The 23,969-nt window shown below is 40.0% G+C and overlaps 1 protein-coding gene across 2 annotated transcripts in view; it reads left to right on the top strand.

The window, feature by feature from the left end:
- LIMCH1 (LIM and calponin homology domains 1) overlaps nucleotides 1-23,969 on the top strand; it is a 181,361-nt gene that overhangs the window by 64,103 nt on the left and 93,289 nt on the right. For both annotated transcript variants that reach the window (XM_080373762.1, XM_080373763.1), the window contains exons 2-3: nucleotides 2,103-2,173; nucleotides 15,290-15,359. In XM_080373762.1, the coding sequence (XP_080229888.1) occupies nucleotides 2,103-2,173; nucleotides 15,290-15,359 (141 nt within the window). The remainder of the gene's footprint in view (nucleotides 1-2,102; nucleotides 2,174-15,289; nucleotides 15,360-23,969) is intronic.

Below are 23,969 nucleotides of genomic sequence, written 5' to 3' on the forward strand. Positions count from 1 at the left end.
CTTCCTGCCTTTCCTCATCTGCTGTCAGTTTCTGTTGTACCTCTCGCTGGATGAATTGTTGTTCCAGCTGTGCTTTGGCATTTCATGATTTTATTCGTGCAACCAGAAATTACGTGTAAAGCTTCCTTACATCAGCAGTAATGACAGCGATACTCAGGTGACAGCTGTTGCCAGGTAGATTCTTACCTGAATTGTGTTAACAGTTTCTACTGTTGAATTGGTGAATTGAAGGTGTTCAACAATCACATAAAAAGATTGACTTCCATACCTGGAACATTTGATGTTGAGGAGTGAAATAAGATAACTATCTTTTATTTTCTTTTTTTTTCCTCCCCTGCATAGATGAAAAAGCCACTACCAGTCAGGCTGTTACAAAGTAGCTCCTCTTACTTTCTGTACTATACTTTACTCTATGGATGAAATAAAGCTCAGTTTTGATGTGCTTCGTCTGTTGTTCATCCCAAATGCTAATGATTTTATTGTTATGATTTCCCTCTCTCCCTGCAGATCAAGATTAGAGATGATTTACTATGGTGAGAGATAGTTTAAATGATTAGAGGTCATCTACTACTGGCAAATTGCACCTGCTTTCTTCTCAAGTGTGAGAGCAACACAGTGCCTTGTTCTTCTTTATGCATATGCATAAAATCTGATTGTCAACTGATGTCTTTATGATACACTTTTCAGAGTATGGGGGTGTTAAAGTTTGCACACTGTCATACCAGTTCTCTGGGAGAAGTTCCTTCACACTGAAAAAAAAGGTTATAGTTAAGTGGAGGATTAGGTTTTAGGCTTTGCATTTGCACTTCAATTCAAAAAAAGTGTTCTGTAAGACTGTGCATAGCTATAACCGGCATTTGTGAAGCTGGTGCATTCGCTAATCCCGTGGGAAAGTGCCAAACTTGTCAGTTTTTATAAATTGCTGTCTTTATGACAGGAAACTGGGAGGGGAAGGCTCTTGTATCTGAATGGAACAGCAAGGAGAAAATGGGGACATAAGGACAGATGTGTCCCCAAGTCACTGTTCTCTATGGTGGAAGCAACGCCCAGAGCAAGGGGTCTTGCTGAAAGATTGGATTCAAGCCATGAGAACTCTATAAGCATCCGGTAAATGTTTTGGCTGGGTGAGGAGAAGACCTCCTGGAGGACAATTAAAAACTAGGCAGGCTTTTTTTGCATTGTTTTGTTTCTGTTCAGTGCTGTCTAAACATAGCAACTATTTTTATGTATTCGTTGATGGTAATAAAAAGTATTCTTTTCTTTTAACTGAACACGTCATCAGTTAAGAATGATTTGAGGATGAATGGCAAGCTATTGTCAACATGGTAGTGAGTCATAAACAGGGGTTCAGTCATGCTTCTAGCGTCCGGCACCCTCAGGCGAAATTGGGATTCCTAGACAGTTCCTAGATAACCCATCCCTAAGCAGCACAGACTGGCTTAAGAGCTTGTGATGCAGAATGTACCTCCTGGTTCAAGCATCCCTGACAGGACTGTGAGTAGGTCTCTAAACCTTAGCTTCCACTGAGTTTGTATTCACGCTCACAGTTGACTTCATGATCTGAAATATCATTTAATATGACCAGTATTGTGGCATGTGTCTGAAGGGCTATAACTCATGGGAGGGTTTCCAATTGCCTTTGCTTGTTCTAGAAAGGTGATAAAGGCCAAAAGTTCAACCCCAAAAGTACAATATTTTTAACATGGTGGAGAAAAAACAGTAAAAATATATAGTTTGTCTAAATACAGTTGTTTTAAAAATCAAAACACTGAATGATAAAATTTAAAAAAATACTCTGAAGATTACATTATAGTTTTTGGTTTGTCATTTTTGTTCTTTACTTCTAGACGACAGCTGTGTTATAACCTGTAATGGCACTGGCCAGAGCAAATACTTTATTCTGTGTGTTAAATAGTTCAATGAAATGAGCTATGAGGGAGGAGGAGACTGGTTGATGAACATGACTTAGTCCTTTGGCAAGGCCTGTAAAGCTCAGATGTTTCCTATGCAGCAGATGCTTTAACTGAATGTTATGAATTGCTCTTGTAAAGCACATTTTCTAATAGATGTCACTCTTTCCCCCCCCCCCTACTGTTTTGCAGCAAGTGACAGGCAGAAGTTTTGGTGAGAAAGATTTTCGTTCTGGATTAGAAAATGGCATTCTTCTGTGTGAGTAAGTAACGCAGTTTTGAGCATTGAATACAATCTTGACTAAAGCTGAAATGCACTTTAGCTAGTATGTCAAATTGTTGGTTTCCTTTTGCGAGTTTTGACATTGTGCACACTGGTGTTTCACTACAGCATCGTTTCAGTGCCAAAGCTATTGTTATGGTGAGGATTGAAATGTGGCTTAAAGAAAACAGGTTTTGCAAAGTGTTTCCCTCACTCCACCCCAGCTCCTTAGTTGAGCTATGTAAAGTAAAAATGATGTTTGCTTTTTGGTTTCCTTTTATTTAAAGATGTTAACCGCAGATTGGCAAATGGTGTTCCACACCTGCCTACAGGCGTCTCTGCTACAGTGAGGTGTTTTGGACCAACTCCAGGTCTGAGCACTGTCAAGAGTTAGCCATCTGAATACCATCAATACTCAGCTGCTTTTATAGTTTCTGGAAAGGTTAGGCATCTTCTAAATTTTGCCTAAAGGTGCATTTGAATGATGTGTTTTGTAATTTTTGGAGAAGAGATGCAAGTTAGCTTTTGCATGTTTCTCTCTGTGGTTTTAATAGCTAGTTTTCAGGCAAGTCTTCCAAAAGCATATTGTGGGTTTAGATGCCAAAGCTGGTGACTTTTAAGAGCAATTTGGAAGTGTGCCCATTTGCCCATAGTTCTTTGAAAATCCCATGCAGGTTGTCAGGAGTTTGGGAGAATCCACTGATCTGAATCATCTGTATAGACTGAATTCTTTCCCTGGGTGTGGAGGGTTGTTGCTGAAGTTGATAAAAGTTGTCTTTGCACACCAGAAGGACAAAGCTTGTGCAGAACTGAATGCATATTGAAATTTATACATGAGGTCTTCTGAGATGTTGAGCTTGACCATTGCAGCTATTGGTTAAGTTTTATGCTGTGGAAGGTACTGGAAGTTGGAAGCTTTTTCAGCAGCAGAGTTGAGCTAATATCCTGTAACTCAGCTCTAGGTAGCTTACGACAGCTTTGAAACCTGCTTGTGTAAATACTGTTGTATATCTCACTGGTGTCATTAATCAGGCAGCTTGAACTTTAGCTGTTAAAGGGGGAAAAATATAAAGGAAATGATATGATCTAGTTTGATTGTAGTTTCATGTCTTTGCTGAGGAGTGGCTTTGGGAGGAGGGAAGTAGTTGTTATTGTTGATCAGAAGTTGTGTAACTCGGAAGGAGTGTGTAGTTTACCTCTTTGTATTTAAGGGTTGCCTCTTGCACAGGATCTCTCTCCTCTGTGTGTTCAAGGGAAGTGCTGTATGCTGAATTGCTTCAGAGTGCTCTTTAAATGTTATTTAAAACAATTAATTAAAAAAACGTTTAATTGTGTTGCATGAAAAGTAAGGGATGTGTATCTCAAGATTAGATTGTAATCTTATCTGCAAGTAAGCAGAGGTAGTCTTATTTAAATGCTGTAAATTGTTAAGATGGAAAGCTTAACTAACTGATGTTTTATTAATGAAACAAATAAGTATGTATTTCTTAGGAGGCTGTGAGCTCCAATAATAAGCAGGTCAAGGAACAACACTTGGTTATGCTACTAAATTTTTCTGTGATGTTGGGAAAATTGCTTGTCCTCGTTTACCACCTGGGGATCAGTGCAAAAACTGAAGGGATCAGTCTCCTTAACCTTAAATCTGAGAGGCTTTGATGTTTGCATTGCATCCCGCTCCTGCCAGCTCCGGTTAGTAGGTAGAACTCTATTAGGGTACAGAGCATTAACCGGAGAGCCACCAATTTTGCCTTCAAGTTTGGCTTTCTGATGATGAACAAATTATGATGCCAACAATAAAAGTGTGCTCCTCACTGTTTCCTAGTCCACTGTAAAATAAAGAACCCAACAGAAATTTGGGATGTAACACTGAGAACTCTTAAGGTATCTTCAAGAAGTACAGGCTTTGGCAATGTAGCACCAGTAGTTAATTTTTTACCTGTTGCTCAGTGAAGAAATGCTAGTAAAGCTGCCACAGGCAATATTGTCTTTCTAGACTGGACTTCTCTGGTTCATTAGAGACCTACTTGGGTACTTCATGAACAAAATCTAGCGCTATTCAAGCTTTCTCTTAACCTCCTTCCAATGTGCTGTGCTTTCATTGCAGCTGACATCAACAAGTAGATGAAAACCTGATCTCAAAGTCTCTAAGCTTCAGAGGACAAGAAAGAAATTATAGCTATCTTACGTTTCCAAAGATGGAAGAATTAATTGCTTTTGGTCTGGTTTATCCAATTTGTTGAAATTTTAGGGAAAAGCCTTACCTGTTGTATTTTGTGATAAGGACTGAAAGTGTGCTTGCGTTCTGAGGGATCGGAGCAGCAAGAGGACTGGAAACTGATGTCAGGAGAGAGGACACAGCCAGTGTACTTCGAATGTCTCAAACATGTCTTAAGCTACCTTCTGACTTTGCAGGTGTTTTGCAGAAGCGAGGCGGGATAGCCACCACCCCAGAGTCCATTCCCTAAACAGTCAGACTAGCCATGTGCAAAATAGCACAGGGGGAGTCTGTCTATGTCTAGAGCAGGACTGTCGGAGCCTTATGCACAGTAATTCCAGGCCTCCCTCCAGTTGATCCCGATGTCTATGGCCTACATAGCCCACAAACTCAGACAGGCCTCTCTACACTGCTTATAAATGATTCATTCACATCTAGCAATTACCTGCATATTTTAATATATGAAAACTAATACAACTGTGTGATGCCAAAATCTTGGACTCTTGGGATGTACGTGTTACGGACCACAGCCTAACTAGCGGAGCAGCCCTACATGTGTGTGTGAGCCACAGGCACCCACAAGCCTTGTGTACCTGCCTCTCTGGTAGTGTTTACGCTGTGGCTGGTATCTTGATCTGGCCTCATTATGACACTTACATAGCTTGATGCACTCAGGAGCTTAGGAGCATATTTAAACAACGCAGAATGCCATAAAGCGGCAAGCTGACAGATGAGAGTAACACAAGCCCTTCCTTCTTTCTGGATATTTGAAAACTCACTTCTGCAGTTGCCCTGATAATGCCAGCTCTAATTGTTCACCCAGCTGTGCTGAGAAGCCAGTGACTATGACTTCGTTTGAAATGAGTTCATGGCTTCTTAACATAGCTGTTTGAGAGCAATGCAGATGGTGATTTCAGCAAGGGACATCTTAGCTAGGCAGAGGCAATGCTTGCTCTGTTCTTGCTTTGTGTATTAAATTCTCATATGCAAAGACTGAGGAGTTCCCTGGCTACACTTCTGCATGGGTGGGCAAATATGCCCTCCTGGGGGCATGGTGGAAAGCTATATGAGGCAGGAATACAACACCAGTAGCAGGAAATACCGCTAGAGATCCCCAGTTTCCACTCCAGCACGTTTGGTGTTTTTTCTTGTTACATAGCTTTAACATTCACGTTTGACCCAGATATCGTAAGAAGCTAGAGGATTAGTCAGGAATGAATTAGATCTGGTTGTTGCAATGCGTAGGTGTTCCTATTCTACAGATTCAGGCATCTGAATGAAGGTTGATTGCAAAAGAAAAAGTAAATGCTGTCTCCATCCACCTCCCCCACTGATTTGGGTAGTTCTGTTGCTTTTCTGAAACAGCAGATAAGGAAGTTGAAGTTGATTTTATTTCTAACCATGCAACAACTGCTATTAATAAGTTGAAAAATTACTACATGAAGACAAAAATGCATGCATCTTCCTGCAACCCTGCCCAGTTGTTGCTGCTCTGGTATTTTTGCAAGTGTGTTTTTAAGGTGAGCAGTTCCTTTCTGGTCTCCTTGCTGTCCACCTCCCCTTGCCCAGCTCTTACTGTGGGATTCCTTCTTTCACATTGGGCATTCAGCAATTAGAGACGTCTTTGTGGGGATGTGACACCTGGAAAATGCAAGTTAGTTAGTTGCTTTGATATGACTATCTAAGGGCGTTACATGTCCAATATATCTGTAAGCATTTCTGACATGCAATGGGGATCATATTTTCTCTCAAGTTTTCTCTGGAACCAACCAGTACTAGGAGTCCAGCCACCCTGAAAGTTTGTATTAGTTGTAATGAGATTCTAATGTCAGGAATAGGACCAAACCATAAAGAAGAGTAACAACAACCATTGGGACATAGAACCTGGGCAAAGGACCTTAAACAACAAACTCGAACTAAATCCAAATGTAGATATCCGCAGAAATTATTTGGCTTTGTGGTGGAGTTCAACAGCATCATTATTTTGTGTAATAGTTTGGGTTCTGTATGTAGAACAGTTTGGCTCCATGTCTGTTTTACATATGTAAATGCAGGCATAATCAATCTTTGATTTTTCTCAACCATTGAAGTTCTAACAACTATACCTTGAGTCATGGCATAAACATATACAAGAGGAATAACCATATGTGGTGGAAGATAGATGTCACTCGTGTGTGAATTCTGGATACCAACTTATGAGCATTTTCCCAAACTCTTCTTTGTTTCTTAGAGACACTTACTTTGTATATTAGCATATGGTGTTATGTAGCTTAGTAAGATGTACAGAAACTATACTTATTATATGAGACCAGGATTCTTTGATTGTAACTTTTTTGTTATTGTTTTGAAAGAGCAGATGTGAAGGTATTTTATTGCTTTTAAGTAATTTTGTTAAAATTGGGTATGTACAGTCAATTAAGGAAAAGTTTTATACTTTTTACCATGTAGGACAATATCTAGGAAAGGCGGTTCCCTTCAGCTGTGCATATTAGGAATGTATGATCTCAAAAAGTACAAGAAAGTTTTCAGGTTTTACTTTTAAATAAAAAAAAAGTGAGAAGGTAGTCATGCACATAGATTACTGAAATCGTATTTAAAGAAAAAGTGAAGTGTGGCTATAAATCTCAGTGAGCTGAAAGTGATTGTGATCAAGAATTACTTAATGAAATTTGTCATTTACTCTGTTAGGAGAATAATTTTCTTCTGTAAATAAGAAATCTTCTTAGCTTGTGTCCTTCATGCCACTGGTGATGAAAGAGCTGCTTTTTCTGAGAGAGCTGAGTTTCTTTGCGCTTGCATTATGGTTCTAGTGCATCTGACCAAGCTTTGGGCAGACATGAATGCTGTTTTCAGCTAGAGCTGGCTATGTGCCAGATCAGTGCAAGTGTAATGCTATGGAATAGTAGAACTTTGTCTTCTGAGTGAGTGGTACCATTAGGTATAGAAAACGACCTTCACTGTATATATGGTGTTTCAGTTTTGGCTGTTTAAAAGTCAAGTTCTTCTTGCAAGTTAATGCCACTTATGGAGACCTGGTAGGGGAAAACAAATACTGCGTCATCTGTGTAGATTGTAGGATTTTGCAGATACATTACGCTACTTGTCTGTCAGTGGCATAGGCTTGGCATCTGCTCAGCACCTGGCTGTGTAGTGTACAGTGCAGAGACTTTTTGTCTTGCCAGATACCTCACTGGAGAAGTTAGTGGGTGCCCAGCTCCTACACTTTATTAAGCTTTTGTTCAAATTTTCTGTTCCTGGAAACTAACAAGGTATTTGAGTTTCATAGGCATACTTGAAGTTTTGAATGTGACCCGTGCCTTGAGGTAAGAAGGGATTGGTATTCTGCAGTTTTCAGGCTCTGTGTTGTAAAGCCAAAACATTATCAGCATCATGGATTTGGCATGTCTCCAATTTAGAGAGACGGGCCCTGAGGCTCATTAAGCATTAAGATTTAGGTTCATGTGAGGACACTTGAAATAGTTTTATATGAATCCAGAGTTTTTAATCTTGTAAGTTTTATTGCCATGTAATAATGAAGAGCTATTTATTAGTACAGTTTAGGTGAGGGGTCAAAGGTAACGTAAACCATAATGCTCAGCTTTGTGCATGAAAAGAGGAGAATAGCCATTGAGGGGCATGCTTGAGTACAGCCAGAATGGCCTGTCTTTGTATTGTTGTTAAAAAAAATATGCATCTCAGCAGACTAAGTAGTTTTTTTCAGTGGAGCTTTGTAATTGACAGGGCAGGAGACTGTGGAACACTGACCTATTCAAATGGAGCGTTCCTCACATGCAAAGCAAGGTAATCCTGTGAGAGGCTTCAGCGTTCCAAGAGGGTATGTTTAAGAAATTATATTGGACATGTACTTCAGGCAATTATCCATGGCCGTTGCTACTCAGTGTAAAACTTAAGTGTGAATTGTAAATCTATAGGTGCATGGGACCCTCTTCATGTCAGTTGTTGTGGTGGTAGGTTTTGTATAAATAGCCTGTGAAGCTATTTATACAGAACCTTCCCTGTTGCCTTTCTTGAGCTGTTCTGCAAGGCCTCTATCTTGTTAATATTTTTAGTCTTTGGCATAGCTAGGCCCATGCTGTCCTGTGTTTGGCATACTTGTTTTCCCAGTGCTACATATTTACTTGGTTCCTGATTAACCTTTTACTTATCAGACTGGACTGTGAGCCCTTTATAGGCCACAGTCAGTTCTTTCCTGCTTGTTAAAACAGCACCTTGTTCATCTGATCCTACATAAATAATATCGGGCATCGTTAGCAATCACTCAAGAATGTTTTCCCAAAAGTATTTTTGTGACCTCAAGAACATCTCTGTATTTTGAAACTTCTTTGCCACTTCCTTTGCAACAAAATATTTTGACTTTTCAATGTGATTTGTTCATCTTTAAGACTGTTAGTGGATTTTTTTCTCTCTTTTCCAACTATTTGGGGCCATTTTGGACCTGCTGCTAGAGCATGAGTTTGAAATATGTGGATACTGAAGCTGTCTGGCCTAATAATTATCAAGTGCTGAAAGGCTGCTTGTTAGGATGTAAATCTGTAAAACTTAAGAACAGAAATGTCTCCGTGAAGGTTTAGTGTGGATAGAATTTCCTGAACTCTAAAATATGAAATTCCTTTTTATTTTAAAATCAGGTCCTTAGTCAGCTCTTCTTTTTAGGAATATGATCTGTTATTTGAGCAAAGAACTCTGTTGGATACCTGTCCCTCCAGACTGGATTGATCTGTGAACATATATCGCTTCAACCTTTCTTTTTTTCAGTTTCTGAAGCTTATTCTCTGAAAGTGCTTCTCTTCCTGTTTCTCTTAGAAACAACTTCTTGTTTCTTTTTGGAGGCTGGGTTTTGGCAGCCATCCTCTGAATATTTTCTTAACTGACGCTTTCTTGCAAGAATTTCATGGGCAGTTGTCTTGGTGCTTTTCATTAGATCTTTTATCAGCTGTTGCCTGAAACGCCTTCTCTTCCTGGCAGAAGTTTTTCAAATTCTTAACTGGTGATAAACAACCCCAGGAGGGTCTAGTAGGTTAGTGGCTAGTACTGATTTCAGCCTGTCTGTCCTGCTGTGGAGATACCTTATCTCCCGGAATGCCAAGCCTTGGGGACAGCACCAAATAGAGCAATTGATTCTTCCCATACCTATCAGAGCTGGTTTTTATCGGGGGAAGGAAATGACCTAGCTTCTCCCTGAGTGAGGCTGGAGTAGCTTTCCACTTCCATCATGCCCTGTTTCCATAAGGTAAGGCAGCTCTAAGGTTTTTGCTTCTGTGTAGTGTCTTCATTTAAGAGCTAACTATAGAAGAGTCCAAGCCAGCACCTGGCACAGGGGAAAGGGAGGATGGGTGTGTGGATGTTGTACTGAAAAGGGAAGGAGGACTCTGAGAAGTGAAGAACAGAGAATTGTCATGACTCAGGTGGGCAGAAATCCCAGCTGAGAGCCTGAAGGGTCTGGAGAACAGGTCAGGTGTGTGCATAGACTCAAGTTTTGTGGTTGCCGCCTAAGGAGGCTTGGGTTTACCCTGTTTTGGGTTATTGTCTTTTGGGTGTTTGGTGGGATTGTTGGGGGTTGTTGCCTTCATCATACTTTGTTTGAATTCTTTCAAGAACTATTCTATCTGTAAGTCTCGTTGCCATGTCTTTGCTCCTTTTACAGTTAAAAAGTTCCTTGAGATTTCATTATCATCTTCCCTCTGGTCATGTCTCAGAAACACTGGTCATATCAGGTACCAGAAAGCCTCAACAGAAGGATTATTAGTCTTTATTTTTCTGTTCTTTATTTTTTTCTCCCCATATCATTTAACTTCCTGCATAAAGAGCTGTTAATAGTCCAGAATGATTTCTGTGAGAAACAAGTTGGCTGAAAGTTAGTTTTAAAAAATCCTCCCTCAACTTGCTTTGCCAGTAATCTCCAAAATGTCTGCTGGTCACCAAAATCCAGTTAGCAAAAAGGTCATGCTTGGGAAATGTACCTACATTCTCCTTTTGAAAACAGTACAGAAGGACATTGTTTTGTGGTTTGTTTCAACCACTATTCCCTCACTGCATAGTATCAGACCTTAAATTATCAGTATCTTACTGGGAGGGGAAGGAAAAAGGAGAAAATAATGCAAGATTTAAAATCATCCTGTTTTGTTATCTCTCATGACTGCTTAGTTGGACTCATCCCATTGACATCTGTTTTCCTAGATGCAGGAGTATGATAAATAGTAGCAATATCTTAAAAACAAAAACGAAAAACCCCACCAAAAAATCCAAACAACCAAACCCAACAAAATCAACCTTCTATTCCAACAGATAGTTCCACTCTCTGACCATTTTACAGTCGCTTACCAACCTTGGCATAGCAGAATGTGATACACATTGATAGCAAGGTTTTGCTTTTTTCTTTAGAAGATGCACATTTGTTTGAGGATTTTCTATGTTTGAAGAACACAGCTGTACAAAAACCTGAACTAAATTTGTGCTTGGGAAAATCTGGGCTTGCAACTCGTGGTAGTCTGGGGCAAGACTGGAGACTGACATTTACATTAGGAGTGAGCTGTGTGTCTGCCCTTGATGCCATCGCAAGGATGAATGTATTTGAGCCCTGATGATTTTTAGTGCACAAGAAAAAGGACTGCTTCCTAGGAGGAAGGAGTTAGTATCAGACAGGGTCAGTAGGAGCTGGGAGGTACTCGGAGGCGAGTCATGAATCAAGGTCTCAGTACAACTCAGGACCTGTAGGGCTTCAACCCTCTGTCTGAACCTGCCACTAGTGACCTTAGTGTCTTCCTTAGGCTGTTCAGTATTGCTAAGCTGGCCAGACAGATCAGATGTCTGAGGCAGAGGATCTTCATGTGCCATCAGCTAGGTGTGTTTTTTCAGCAAGTGCCTTCAAGTGTCTTCCTGATGCAAGAATGGCTGATGGAAGTAACTTGTCTAACATGATCTGGGGATAGGGCCTTAAATGTACATTGTAGCAAGGGTTATGTTCATTGCCTGCCCTCTGCGACTTGGTATGAAGGTGATAGGCTTAACTTCTGTAATGGAAATAAATGTTGTAAAAATAAAGCACTGTGTATGTTTCAGCTGATGTAGAAGCTGATGGGTTCTACATTGTTCCCATAACACTTGTCCTGCCGCTGTGTTTTCCATACCTTTCTCAGGGATTGCTACAATACAAATATACTTCTAAAGATTTAATTTAATGTCCTAGAAAGATCCATTCAGCAGGTTTTCAGATGCTTTTTTAGTTTACCAAATTTATGATTCCAAAAGAATATGAAGTTGTCTTTTTTTGGGGGGGTGGGAGGGGATGGGGTGGAGGGGAGGACTAATGTGATGCCATACAAAATTTTCAGAGATAACCGTGAGGTTGGACAACAAATGCTGGAAATGCTCACCTGTCCATAGATGCCTACAATGCAGGTGCCTAGCCTTGCTGTGCAGCTATGTGCAGAAAAATAGCTGTTTCTGGTTTTGGCCATGTTGAGGACTCCCTGATGTCTGACTTCTCTGCTGTCTGCAGTGCAGTAGGCAGGACAGTGCTGTGCCATGTGCTAGTTGCCAGTGTTTCTGAATGGTAACTGGTGGGGGTTTTATACAAATTTTTTTTTGGAGTGGCACAGAAAAATAACAACAAATATTTATTAACAGGTCAACACACACTATTATGGTCAGCTTTAGGGCTGGGAGAATGACAAAGCCCAGAGCTATAGCTGCAGTGGGGCTGCAAATGGGGCCACCGTAATGGGGCTGGAGGAAGGTTTAGACTGCAGATGTTTTCTCCTCTGTGAAACTGGTCACTGGGGTCTTACCTGAGTGTCTTTGCCTCAGAAACAGACAAGGGTTAGGATTAGGGTTAGTGTTAGGATTAGTTTTGGAGGAGGGACAAAGGCTAGAGAGCTGCCGATCCTGTGGGTTTGCCAGAGGAACGTGTGTGCTGCAAGAGGCTCAGGGCAGCCAAGTCCTTTGGTTAGGGTCAGCAGGTCAAGAAAGCGTAGGACTGCATTTGTAGGGGGCTGCTGGTGGAAGGTGTGAGTTAGCGTTTTCTCCCCTGCAGACTCTTCTCCCTGTGCCAGGTCCCCAGTGCAAAATGGCCAGGGTTTTTATTTGCCCCAAATAACAACAGTAACCTAGTGGAGCTGATAAAAACTTTGTATGTCACGGCAGATGCTCCATATGAGTCTCAGCCAGCACAGAAAGTGTGGTTTGAGAGTACTGACCTATGTAGGCAGAGGTGTATTCAGTGTCTTCTGTGTATTCAGCAGGGACAGATAGTAACTGTGTGAGTGAAGGCGACCATTGAGAGACTGCATAAACAGTACAGCTTTTCAGCCAGGTTGGTGGCAGAGCAAGCTTAAGCCACTCAATATTTTGGCATCTGGACTGTTGCTCTAGATGAGGCAATAATTCAGAAGCAGCCAGTCTGCTTTGGAAGAAATCTCCCTTTGGCACATTCTGCAGTGAGCAATTCCTGGGGGTTTTGGTGCCAGACTGTTTAGAGATGTTTCCAACAGGAGGTAAACATTTTAATAATAGAGACCTTTCTTCCTCAGGCTTTTCCATCTTGTTCCATCCCGTTTCCTCCCTCTTCAGACTCCAAACGGTGATCTAAAATGTTGTTTATTCCCTGCTCCTTTCCTTCCTTGCATTTTATCCTTCTCCCATATTTCACAGGAAAGCCTGTACAAGCCATTTGGAAGATTTATATAGAATGGGCTTTGGCATTTGAGGTTTCCATTAAGACCTCTTTATTTTACTTTCTATTGCTGTTTATGGCTCTTGATCTGCACCTGCAATATTGGTTATGGTGCCTGATGTGTTCACATTTGAGTAGTAAAGAAAGTGGGATGCTTCAGCTAATCTGTCTTTTTTTTTTCCTTCCTGAGACAGAATAGGCAGATTGATGATTGAAATCACAGTGGAGCTACGGTATTTGGGAAGAAGCGCTCTGACAAAAAAAAAATTAAATCTTAAATTGCCTGTTGCAGAGCTAAATAGAAAGTAATAGTTTTATAATGTTGCTGCTGTGCAAGGCTAAAAGATTGGTTAGTGCCTTTTTGGGAAAAATAAAGTAATGTTTGATTTCCATCTGTGAAATAAAATTATGGTTATAGGAAGGGAGATGCGTGGTTTGTTTCTTGCTATTCTGTGCATCTAGAGGGAAAGAGTCAAGTACTTATGTATAAAAGTATATTCTTTCATCATTTGCTTTTAGGACATAATGGTGTTAGATTCTACCTTAAGTAGGCAGCAGGAATAGTACAGCAGTTTGTATGAGCTTGGGTTACAGAGTTTTTAACTGTAAGAAGATCAAGAAAATACCCCCAACTCCCAAAAATGTCACTCACATTGGGTTTGTTGCCACTCCTGATTATGGTGGTGTGGAGATGTGGGGACTCCCAGGTGTGTAATAACACAAGTACAATTTAGGACACGTCAGGCAGAAGCTTTATTAACCATGATCATAGAGAACATTCAGAACGGCATCTCCCCCTATGTTCCTCTGTTCTCTTCAAATGATTGCAGAGACCCAGCCTATGTACTATTTCAGGGGGAAAAAGTGAGGAAAAAACCAATCATTTCAATGTTAACGAAGCCAGGTGTCCGCCGCTGGGAGGGATGGGCTCCTTAATGAGCTTGCTGTGACTGCCACAGTCCTAAGAAGGAATCAAACAGTAAATAACACGTGACACTATGGAGAGGTGGCTCTTGGTGGAACCTGTAGGAGTGGCACACCCCATGTTATCTTAGCTCAGAAGTAGGGAGTTGGAAACAATCACAGACTGTTAGCTTTTGGCTGGAAGGAATATTCTTTCAGTTAGGATAAATGTCTTAGCTAGACCTCTTAAATATTAATAATTAATAATTTTACCACCATAATAAGCTGCCAGAAGTGACAGTTCTTGAATGGAGACAGTGTCAGCACAAAGCGAGATTCCTCTTTTCCATAGTGGCTGTTCTCGTTTTTTTGAGAGTTTTAAACAATCACAGACATATTTGTTTGTCTTCAAAGATCTTGAATTTGAAGCGAGTGTCTTGACCTGATGATTTTTGTCTCAATGGATGGGATTGGTTGAATTTGCCTTTGAATAATAGGCATAAGTATTTTCTCTTGGGGGAAGGGTGCTAAAGAAACAGGGTTTTGTTGCAACAGGATTTTATAATTAAAATTCCCCACTTTTAGAGGCTTGGTCATTTTTTTTGGAACATTCTAACAATAAGCAATGTCAGCACTTCTCATAGCTTGTTCATGGGTGGTGGGGAACTTTGTCTGGGGGGGTTGCTAGTCTTTGGACACCGAACAGTGTTCAACTGTGGTACCACTGGCCTAATGATGTTTTCATGACAAGGTGGGTTTTTTTGGACTCCCTTTTTATTTGTTTTCTCACATGTATGTTTTATGGGGACCTCAGTTCTCCACAACATATGCAAGGATGGAATTTAATTTGGAGTACGTATGCAAAAGTATAAACAGGCCACCTGTCAAGTGTATGTCCTTTCTTATTTTCCTGCAGTGCAGAAACTGCCGGACTGTTCTTCCCAAGCTATTATGATACCCTGATACCTTCAGGGTTTCTGTTCTCAGGCCCTTCCAGGCATGACCTGGAGGCAATGGAGGCAGACTGATGTGACAAAATTCACCCAGAGCCTGTCGAGACTGATGTGATCTAGATCAATTTAGGATATAAAATAAATATTGTTGAAGTACGGTGATGTGGGTATTTTTCCTCCTGTCTTTCTTCATTTCAGTGGTGGAACTTTGGGTACACGCATGTGTTTTCAGGAGGGGAGAAAGAGAGGACTCTACCTTTCCGGCCATACTGAAATCCTTGTGTGCTGGGGACAAGTGTTTAGTGATTTGGATTTTGTGACTTACCACTCATAACCACTCCTTTCTCCTAACAGGTTGCTGAATGCAATAAAGCCGGGCTTGGTAAAAAAGATCAATAGACTACCGACCCCCATTGCAGGTTTGGTGAGTACATCAAATGGAGAAAAATCTTTCACTGCTGCTTTTTGCTCCTTGATTTTATGACTCTGTGATTCAGATAGCAATTATTTTTGTAATTTGAACTCTTCTAACCTACTAAACTCAGACAGTCCCTCTGAAATCTGAGCTGTCTGTATAGTCACCTTAAGACTTTCCAGCCTTTTTTTCAGAAGTGGGCAGTATTCAAGAGGCAGAGTATATTTTTGGAGGAAGAATATCTTCTTGGTTATACATCATCTTCCAGTTGTAGCGCTATCTTTAGAAAGACTGGAACGTATGCGTTAAAGTCATCACCACAAAAATTATTTTATAAAGAAAGAAAACTGTACTTGTATATTTTGTCTCATATTCTCTTTCCCCAAAATACCACAGTCTGCAGATAACATTCATTGTGGGATTATCCAGGGAACTGTTTCATGTTGTCTTTAAGGGCAGAGTAAAAGTATACCATAATCTGTTATAAGCAAGGAAGACCACAGAGGATGTGCTGACAGCCCATGGGCTCTCAGGAGCACCAGGTGCTCAGGAGGTCACCTCAAGGGGTGGCACAGTCCTGTGCCTGCTGTTGGGGAAGAAGGTGGGAGTATGAATGTGTTGTTGGGTCTAACAGGATTAGCAACGTAGGAATATGGCTGTATTGATTTTACCTTGAGATGCGGCTGGGCATAAAAGGCCCCTGAGCCTGTGGAAGGTGGCCCTCCAATATACTTATATATGCGGTTCCTTTCTGTTCTGGTACTACTCACGTTGCAGTTTAGTTATGCAAATTTCAGAACATATTAGTTGTTGATAGCTGAGGTTAATGTTACTTTATATAAACTGCATTTGAAAGTTCCAGTGTATTAGAAACCATCTTACATTCATTTTTCAGTTGGTTCTATAATGTTATTACGTAGCCTTTGAGGCTGGGTCCTTCAGTCTGTAGATTGACAGGCATATTTCTGCATAAGTACTGCATAGTTTTAGGATTTGATTTGTGATCCCCATCACCCTTTCTCTAAAGTTTCCTTGTATGCCTTTTGCTTCTAAAACCAATCTAGTTTTATTCCTACCCAGTTCTATTTGAACAAAATATTTGAAATAAACAGCTGCAAAAGATACCGGTAGTGCAGTTTTCTTTTCCTTGGCTCCCTTTCAGGAAAGACTCAATTTTTGTTATGACTGTTTTAAGAGGATAATATTGAATTACATTGGGTTTTTTCTTATTCATATGTAAAATCCCAAAGGTAAGGTGGTTGTAGTAGGAGCAACATAGAAAAAGTCATTATGTGTGTGCATTTTTCTCATTCCTTGAGATAAATCTCTCTAGATGTATATCTTCAAAGCATTACCAAAAGAGCCATTTTCAGGCTATTAATGATACAGCAGACCTTTTTTTTTGTGTTGGAAAGTGACTTTTTTTACCTCTGTACCTGTGTCTTCTACTTACCTTTAGTAATAACTTCTCTAAATATTTTTCCTAATAAGTAATTAGGTTATTAAAAAAGTTCACTGGTGCTTCTAGCTTCTTGAACTTTACCAGTGGGTTTTCTTATCTACTGTTCCGTGAGTAAATTGCTCCAAACAAGGCAAGCCATCTAGATGTCCCCTTGGGTTTCAAAGGTGTCTAGTTCCATACCTGCTGAATTTTGTTGACATTTTTACTTACAGTGGTAAGTGGCTTTTTTAAGGATTCTATGTGGATTTAAATGATCAGATGTTCTAGTCTGTTATGTGTATTTATGATGTATTAAAGTACAGACATCAGGAGTATGTTTGAGCACAGGGTGTATCTTTTTCTCTTTTCTTACCTGTACCATGTCTGTGTGTCTGGAAAAAAATAAAACTGACAGTATAGTCCAGAAGCAGTTATACCTCATAGCTAGTTGACCACGTATATTCCTTTATATTTTGCATTTTTTTCTTTATTATCTTAGCTTTGGTTCATGTGACATAGTATATAGTTACTTTCTTTTTAGTTATTTCACCTCAGTGAGTGTGATTTCTTCCAGTACACATAGAAATACTGTGAAAACTTCAGTACCTTTTCTGCATGAGATAGCAGATACATGAGATACATGCTTTTGAACTCCTAGATACTGCTTCTGCCTAAAAAGTGTAACTTAATCATTCTAACAGAATTAATTAATTAATTTCTTCCCAATAGTTGACAGAATAAGTATTTAGTTCACTAGTAGAGACAACAGGTAGGTTTTCTTTCTTACAGAGTTGGAGCTAAAACTTACGATTAATTGTGAAGTACTCAAAGTGCCTTTTGTTTCATCTTTAACCTCCAGAGACACAAACAGGCATATATTATGTAGCTCTACAAAATGTCTACTGGAGTCTGATTCTCCAGATTATAGTCTGTTTTTCTCCTTTGTTATTGTAAGGACAAATGAAGAAATATGCTTTACTGAAAGAGAGTAACAGTAAACTTGAAGCCTGTATCAAAGATATGCTGAGATGTTCATCTGGGACATCTGTTTATCAGGTGTAAAATTTTGCCTATATTTCATGTTTGAGTGACTTCTCATAACACTGCTGTGAAGTATTATGTATAACTGGTCTACTGTTACCAGACTGAATGCTTGAAACTTCTCCTGGCATTTAAAGCTAGATGAATCTGCAGTTACTCTGAAATTCTTACCAGTGACTTCCTCATGTGGTTTAAGAGGGAATGGTTTATTTGCAGACCTTTTGTATACCAATGATGTAAGCAAAATTTATGGGTTATAGTGTTGTAGTGTTAAAGTAAGGACATGAGGATCTGCATGCCACCATACTAAGCACAGGCCATATAAATACACAAAGATGATCTTTGTCTAGTTGCAGGTCTAAGTCAGGATGTGGATTGTATGCAGCATTGCCTATAGAATTACATATGTTCAGCTTGGCAGGCTTGTTTGTAATTTGCTTTGATCTCCAGAAGTGCTGACTGTTTCTGTTATCACAGCAGAAATGATACATTGCTTTAACGAAGTAAAACGTAGGACCAATGGTTTGGTATTCAGACTTAGATTTGATGAAATGCTTTCTTATTACTGTTCAGTATTCATTAATCCAGAAAGCTAATGCTCCCACCAAAAAGCAAATTCACAAAAGGTCCAAAGAACAAATTAAACCTAGCTAGGAATAACAGGCTTTGCTGAAAGAGCCTTGTTACCAGAAGAAATTTCCTCATGTGAGAAATTGATACTGAATATCTTGGTTTTAAGATTGTCAGCTTTCCAGAGGCATCATTTCGTGTATTTAATTGTGCAAGACTGGAAAACTGTTTTGGCTGAGGTATTAATTAAAAGACCATCTGAAGCTGCAGAAGTCTTGCAAAGATGGATTATTAGAGTACAGTGAATATAATTAATGTATAAGTGATTTTTACAAAACCAGCATTTTTTTCACAGAGTTGCTGTTGGCTTGTTTCATTTTGTATGACATTCACAGTGAGCAGAACTCATTTCTAAGGTTTCTACTAATTGCAGTTTTGTACAACTATGCTTTATTATGTATTTTATTCTACAGAAATAAAATTTTTCCAGCATCATTGTAGATAAGCTTTGCTCTATAATGTTAACCACTGTGTGTTGACTATCTTTTTGCCTTAAACAATTTCTAGTTTTTACTTCCTCTCCATGAATAATGTCACCCGGTGAGAAAAGAAAAGGTTTCTGCCTTATCTTTTGTTTGACGGGGTTTAGGAGAGTTTATAGCATTACTTCAGTTCCTTGAACAATCCCCACAGGAGCTCAGACACTTACTTCAGAGGCTGTGTGAAAGAATCTCACATATAATAGTAGGAAGTAGTCAAGACAAAGTTGGAGGTCTGAACTTTAGCTTGGATCTTGGCTCATGTTTCAGCACTACTGAATAAAAATCTGTTTACTGTGGCATCCAGTTTTCAGTTTGCGTACGGTCCTCAAATTTGTGACATTTGAATGATTTAGCAATGGAAAAAAAATAGCTCTGCAAAAGTCACCTGGTTGCATGGATGTTGCACCAAAATGGATAGAACTGTAACTTGCTGTTTTAAAAAAGCTTGTTCCTTTGAAAATAAGTTGGAGTTTTTTCTGTGATTATTTTCCTAGGAGGTTTCTCTTGGCAACATGTTCTCTGGGAACTTGCTGTGAACCTTCTTAAGAATAGCTACCTGTCTGCTGGTGCTGGTAATTCGCTCTTATGCTGTACTGTTGCATAAATTCCAGTATTTTTTTAATGTCATATGATGTCCCAAAGAAATTTCAGCATTGTATTAGCTTTCAGGAGTTTATGCTTCTAATTAAGTTCAGCAAATGAGATCTTTTTTTCTTCATGCAGTTGTGAACCGGAAAATAAAATTACAAGACCCAATATAGTGCAGTGTTTTTCACAGAACTGAAAATAATTAGAGAAGGTAAATAGATGGAACTTTAATGTGCATTATTTTTATCAGTCTTTCCACTCATACTTCAGTGTTACTTTTTCTTTCCCCTTAAAAAATCACCTTCTCATTCTTTTAATTTCTCATTTTCCTTTTAATTCTTTGTAGTACTTTCTGGAAAGAGCCTGTTCCTATTGCAATATATAGTTTCATAATACATGATAATTTCTGTTTCCTTATTTTGTACTACTTCTTGCTGCTTGCTGTGCAAGTTGTGATACATGTGCAGTAAACGGAAGCAAAATTTCCTGTCTAAAAACAGTAAGTTCTTGGCACTCCCGTCACAAAAGCATTTTTGTGGATGTTGATGGAAGGCAAGGTGTCAACATCATAGCAAAATGCTGTGCAAACTATTCTGCCGTGGTTTCTGTGGATCTTCTTTGCTAAATGGTAATTGGCTTCTCTATACCTCCTGTGCCTCCCTTCAGTTCTGATATCTGAATATTTGACTAAAACAATACTTAGGGTCTGGCCTGTGGTTCACAGCAGCACTGTGTGCTTTGGCTCATTACATACTGCAATACATATTGAATCCCTTCACTAAAACGATAGCATCCTTAAAAAAACAAAAATCCGTACAAAAAATGTGTGCTTGCGCTGTTTAGCTTTTTTATCCCTCAAGTTTTCTGGACTCTGTCTTTGAGTTCATTACTCTGCTTTCAAATTAATTTTTAATTTAGGTTTTCCTGCCTGTTTGTTTTGGTGTCATCTGAGCTGGACATAGCTACCTTACAAGACTTCTGTTTAATGAATTTAGCTGTATGCTGTACTCACAAACACATCTTAAGTTTCATGAAGAATACAAAAGTAAACCAACAGGTGTTTCTTAACCAGGCTGTTTGTAAACAGAGTCTGTGTGGAAGAATCTACAGTGATGCTGTAGTTAATTCATTGCAGAAGAGGAAAGCAGCCGTCAGTTTGAATTTGGCAGGAAGCCGAGAGGAAGCAGCATTGGTGGGGAAAAAATTAGATGCAAACGAGTACAAACTAAAACTTTACACTGAAATTCAGCTGGTTTTTTTTAGACTGGATTGAAGGTTTTATTTGCTTCCAATTAACCATGCAAATGCTGTCCAGAAAGCATTGCTCTCCTCCCATTTAGCGAAAAAACAGTGACTCAAATGCAAAACACAATGCTAGCATCTTGGTTAGTATTTTATTAGTTGAAATGGATGTGCTCGCTCTGATGTTGCGTTTGGCTCCAAAACTCTTGTACTTTTGAAACTGAAAACTAATCATTGATCTGACAGTAGCATAGGTACCGGAAACATATTTCACTGCTGCACTTGGGTTCAGCCTGTGTTGCCCAGGCTTCCAAGTTTGAACTTTAACCTGATGTATGGATGTAAGAGAGGCTGAAATATTGGGAAATTAATAAAAGATGTGAACTGTCAACCAAAAGGGGGTGAAGGACCTCACATTGTTTATTTGCTTTTGATGGTCTGAGCTGCATTTAGCTATAAAGCACACCCTCAGAGAACTGAGTTCAGCCAGCTCCTAGTAGTTTTCATGTTCATCACCCCACTCTGGCTCATGAGCGGTCCCTTCTGTCCTCAACTACCAGCTGGAGTGTTGCGTTTGTGATTGCTGGAGGTGAAACTTGAAGTGACACCTTGTTTGCTTCTGAATGGGCCATTATTGATCCCTCCCAGGTTTCTGTGTGCTTCCTGTACCACTGGCCCCAGCCAGCATTCAGCCAGGGCTTCTGCAGACCAACCTCACTGCTGGCCTTAAAGTCCCTTCTTCTTCTGGATTCTTCCTTGGCTGCAGTGCTTACAGTGCACTCAATAAGCTAAGCTGCTTGTTGGCTGGGACCACTACTTGTCATGCTAAGGATACTGTCCCGTTCTGCCAGTGTCCAGGGATTTGTCCCTTGCTATAAGCTGAAGTCTCTTGTTTAGCGCCCAGAGCACCCCGAACAGTTTTCTTGTTGGGTCAGGATGGCACCAGCCAAGATGGGTAAAGGTTTGTAGGACACACCTGAAGGATGGCTGTGAACCCTAGCTGCTGTGAACAGATGCAAACTTTGTCATGTTGTTGAGACCTGTTGCCAAACTAGACTGGTTAGGATTCAAAGATGCATCAGTTTCACAGGCAGCTTAAGCCATGCCCTGTGCCTACCGAGCTCTGCCGCCGAGAATATTGTGACTTGGTTTGGCCAAATGCTAATAATACGTGTAAGCTCTTTGTGGCAAGGATCATCTGCTAGTCTGTTTTTGTCTAACACCTCACCCCATGAGTCCTGTTCCATGGCCAGGACGCCTAGACAGTATGTTAATACAAATAATAAATAACACTTACAAAAATATCACAGGCATTCCTGTATCATTCACAGTCTGTTTTTAGACTGCTGTCCCATCTTCAGTCACCAACCATGGCTTTAATCAATAGGTTTATAATTAGCTTTATTCACATTGAATAATTTAAAATGTTAATTGCAGATTCAGAGGTAAGGGGAACCTTTTATGTGTTAAAGCCAAGAGAGTATGGTCACTGCAGAGGATCTCCTTTTTGTTTGTTTTACACAGACACCGTTTTACTGCCCAGCCTTGAGAAGGGAAAGCCATGGTAGTACCATGCTTTAGAACAAAGTGCTTGATTGAAAGCAGAGAGTCTACCTGTTTGGGGGCTGTCAAGCCACCTCACAAAGATGTTATTTGTAAAACTATATACATAAAGGCTTAGTATAATGATTGTTTACTTTTTTTTTTGGACATAGAAGGTTTGATGAAGTGAAGGGTTCCAGAGATAACATTTGAAAATGGCAAGAAGAAAAACATTGCTGCTGCGGAAGCCCTAATGCTAGGCGGCTGAAATGTGAACTTGCCCTTATCATGGCATTAACCTTTACTGTAAATGACAGTCTTTCCTCACATTGGGGAGGGCAGCTGGCTTCCAGGAGGAGCTCATTTTGTACCATGGAAAATGCAGGTTGCCCACTGGATTAATTTTTAGATTTGCTTTCAGCTCCTAAAGCATCCTTCTGCAAGTTCAGCCATGACTCGCATTACATTTGTTTATGACTCTGGTTGAGCAAGTATTGCAGAAATGGCAAGCTTTTGAAGAATAATCTCTAAGTATCTGTAAGTATCAGAAAAAACGATAGTTTAACAAACAAAATGCCATTCACTATTTAGCTTAGGGCTGCACTAAATGAAGAATCCAGTGCCTTCCTTGAGCTGTTGTCTTAGAAACAAAAGGCTCCAGAGCAGAATGACTTAAACTCTTCAGGACAAACCCCGCTGTTGAAGCTTATGACTTCTGCTAATAGTTGGGCAAATATCATGTGCTCTGGAGACGTGGACTGTCCTCAGGTGTTTTCAGAGGAAAAGTTGGATGCCCTGAATCTGTGAATGTGTCGCCCATGCCCTGTGGTGAATGCGGCAGCGCTGGAGTTGTATCCAAGCACCTGCAATCTTTGGGTAACTTCTGTTGCAAAATCAATTAGTTTGCCAATGAAGATATCAAAAGCAGCACTGAGCTGGTGTGCTACACATGTTTAGGCCAGCACACATAAAATAAGTAGAGCTATGAATATCCATGCCTTAAGACTAAACAAATTATCAGCATTTGTCCTTAACAAGAAAAACTAGACCTCAGGCTATGGTTGGTTTCAGCTGCTCAGAATTTGACTTTCCTACACCTTCTACTGTGACAGCACTAGCACTCGTATAGTTATTACATGGAGTGGGCAACTGATCTGGCTGAAAAATACCCTTCTTCATCTTACAGAATGTTAGCTGCATGAGCAGGAGTGTGGGCAGGAGGGAAGGAAGGGGCTCACAAAGTCAGGGTAGGAGATGTCATTTGATCAGTTTAAAGTAGTTCTGAAACTGCAGCTAGGGAGTTTAGACTTAGATGGCATCCTTAAGTTATTGGCCAAAATCAAAGGACATGAGAACCTGGGAAAGTCTCATCCTAAATCCCCAGTTTAAAGGTTGTCTGTGTTTAAAACTATACTTAGTAGTACTCTCACTCCCTAATTCTGGAAAGGCTCTCACAGGTTGGAGTCTGTAGGTCTGCACTATAAATACCATCTCTGATCCTCAACTGTCTTTTTCAGTGACATGTAGCCTCTGCTGCAGGGAACAGCTAGATGCCAGTATTTATTTGAAGAGAGTGAGAGCTAAATTCAGTGTAAGTGGGGCTGACCAAAGTAAAAATATTTGCTGTGTTTGCTGCTACCCTACATTCTCACA

The sequence above is a fragment of the Falco punctatus genome (genome assembly GCF_963210335.1).
Source record: "Falco punctatus genome assembly, chromosome: 1".
Taxonomy (NCBI): domain Eukaryota; kingdom Metazoa; phylum Chordata; class Aves; order Falconiformes; family Falconidae; genus Falco; species Falco punctatus.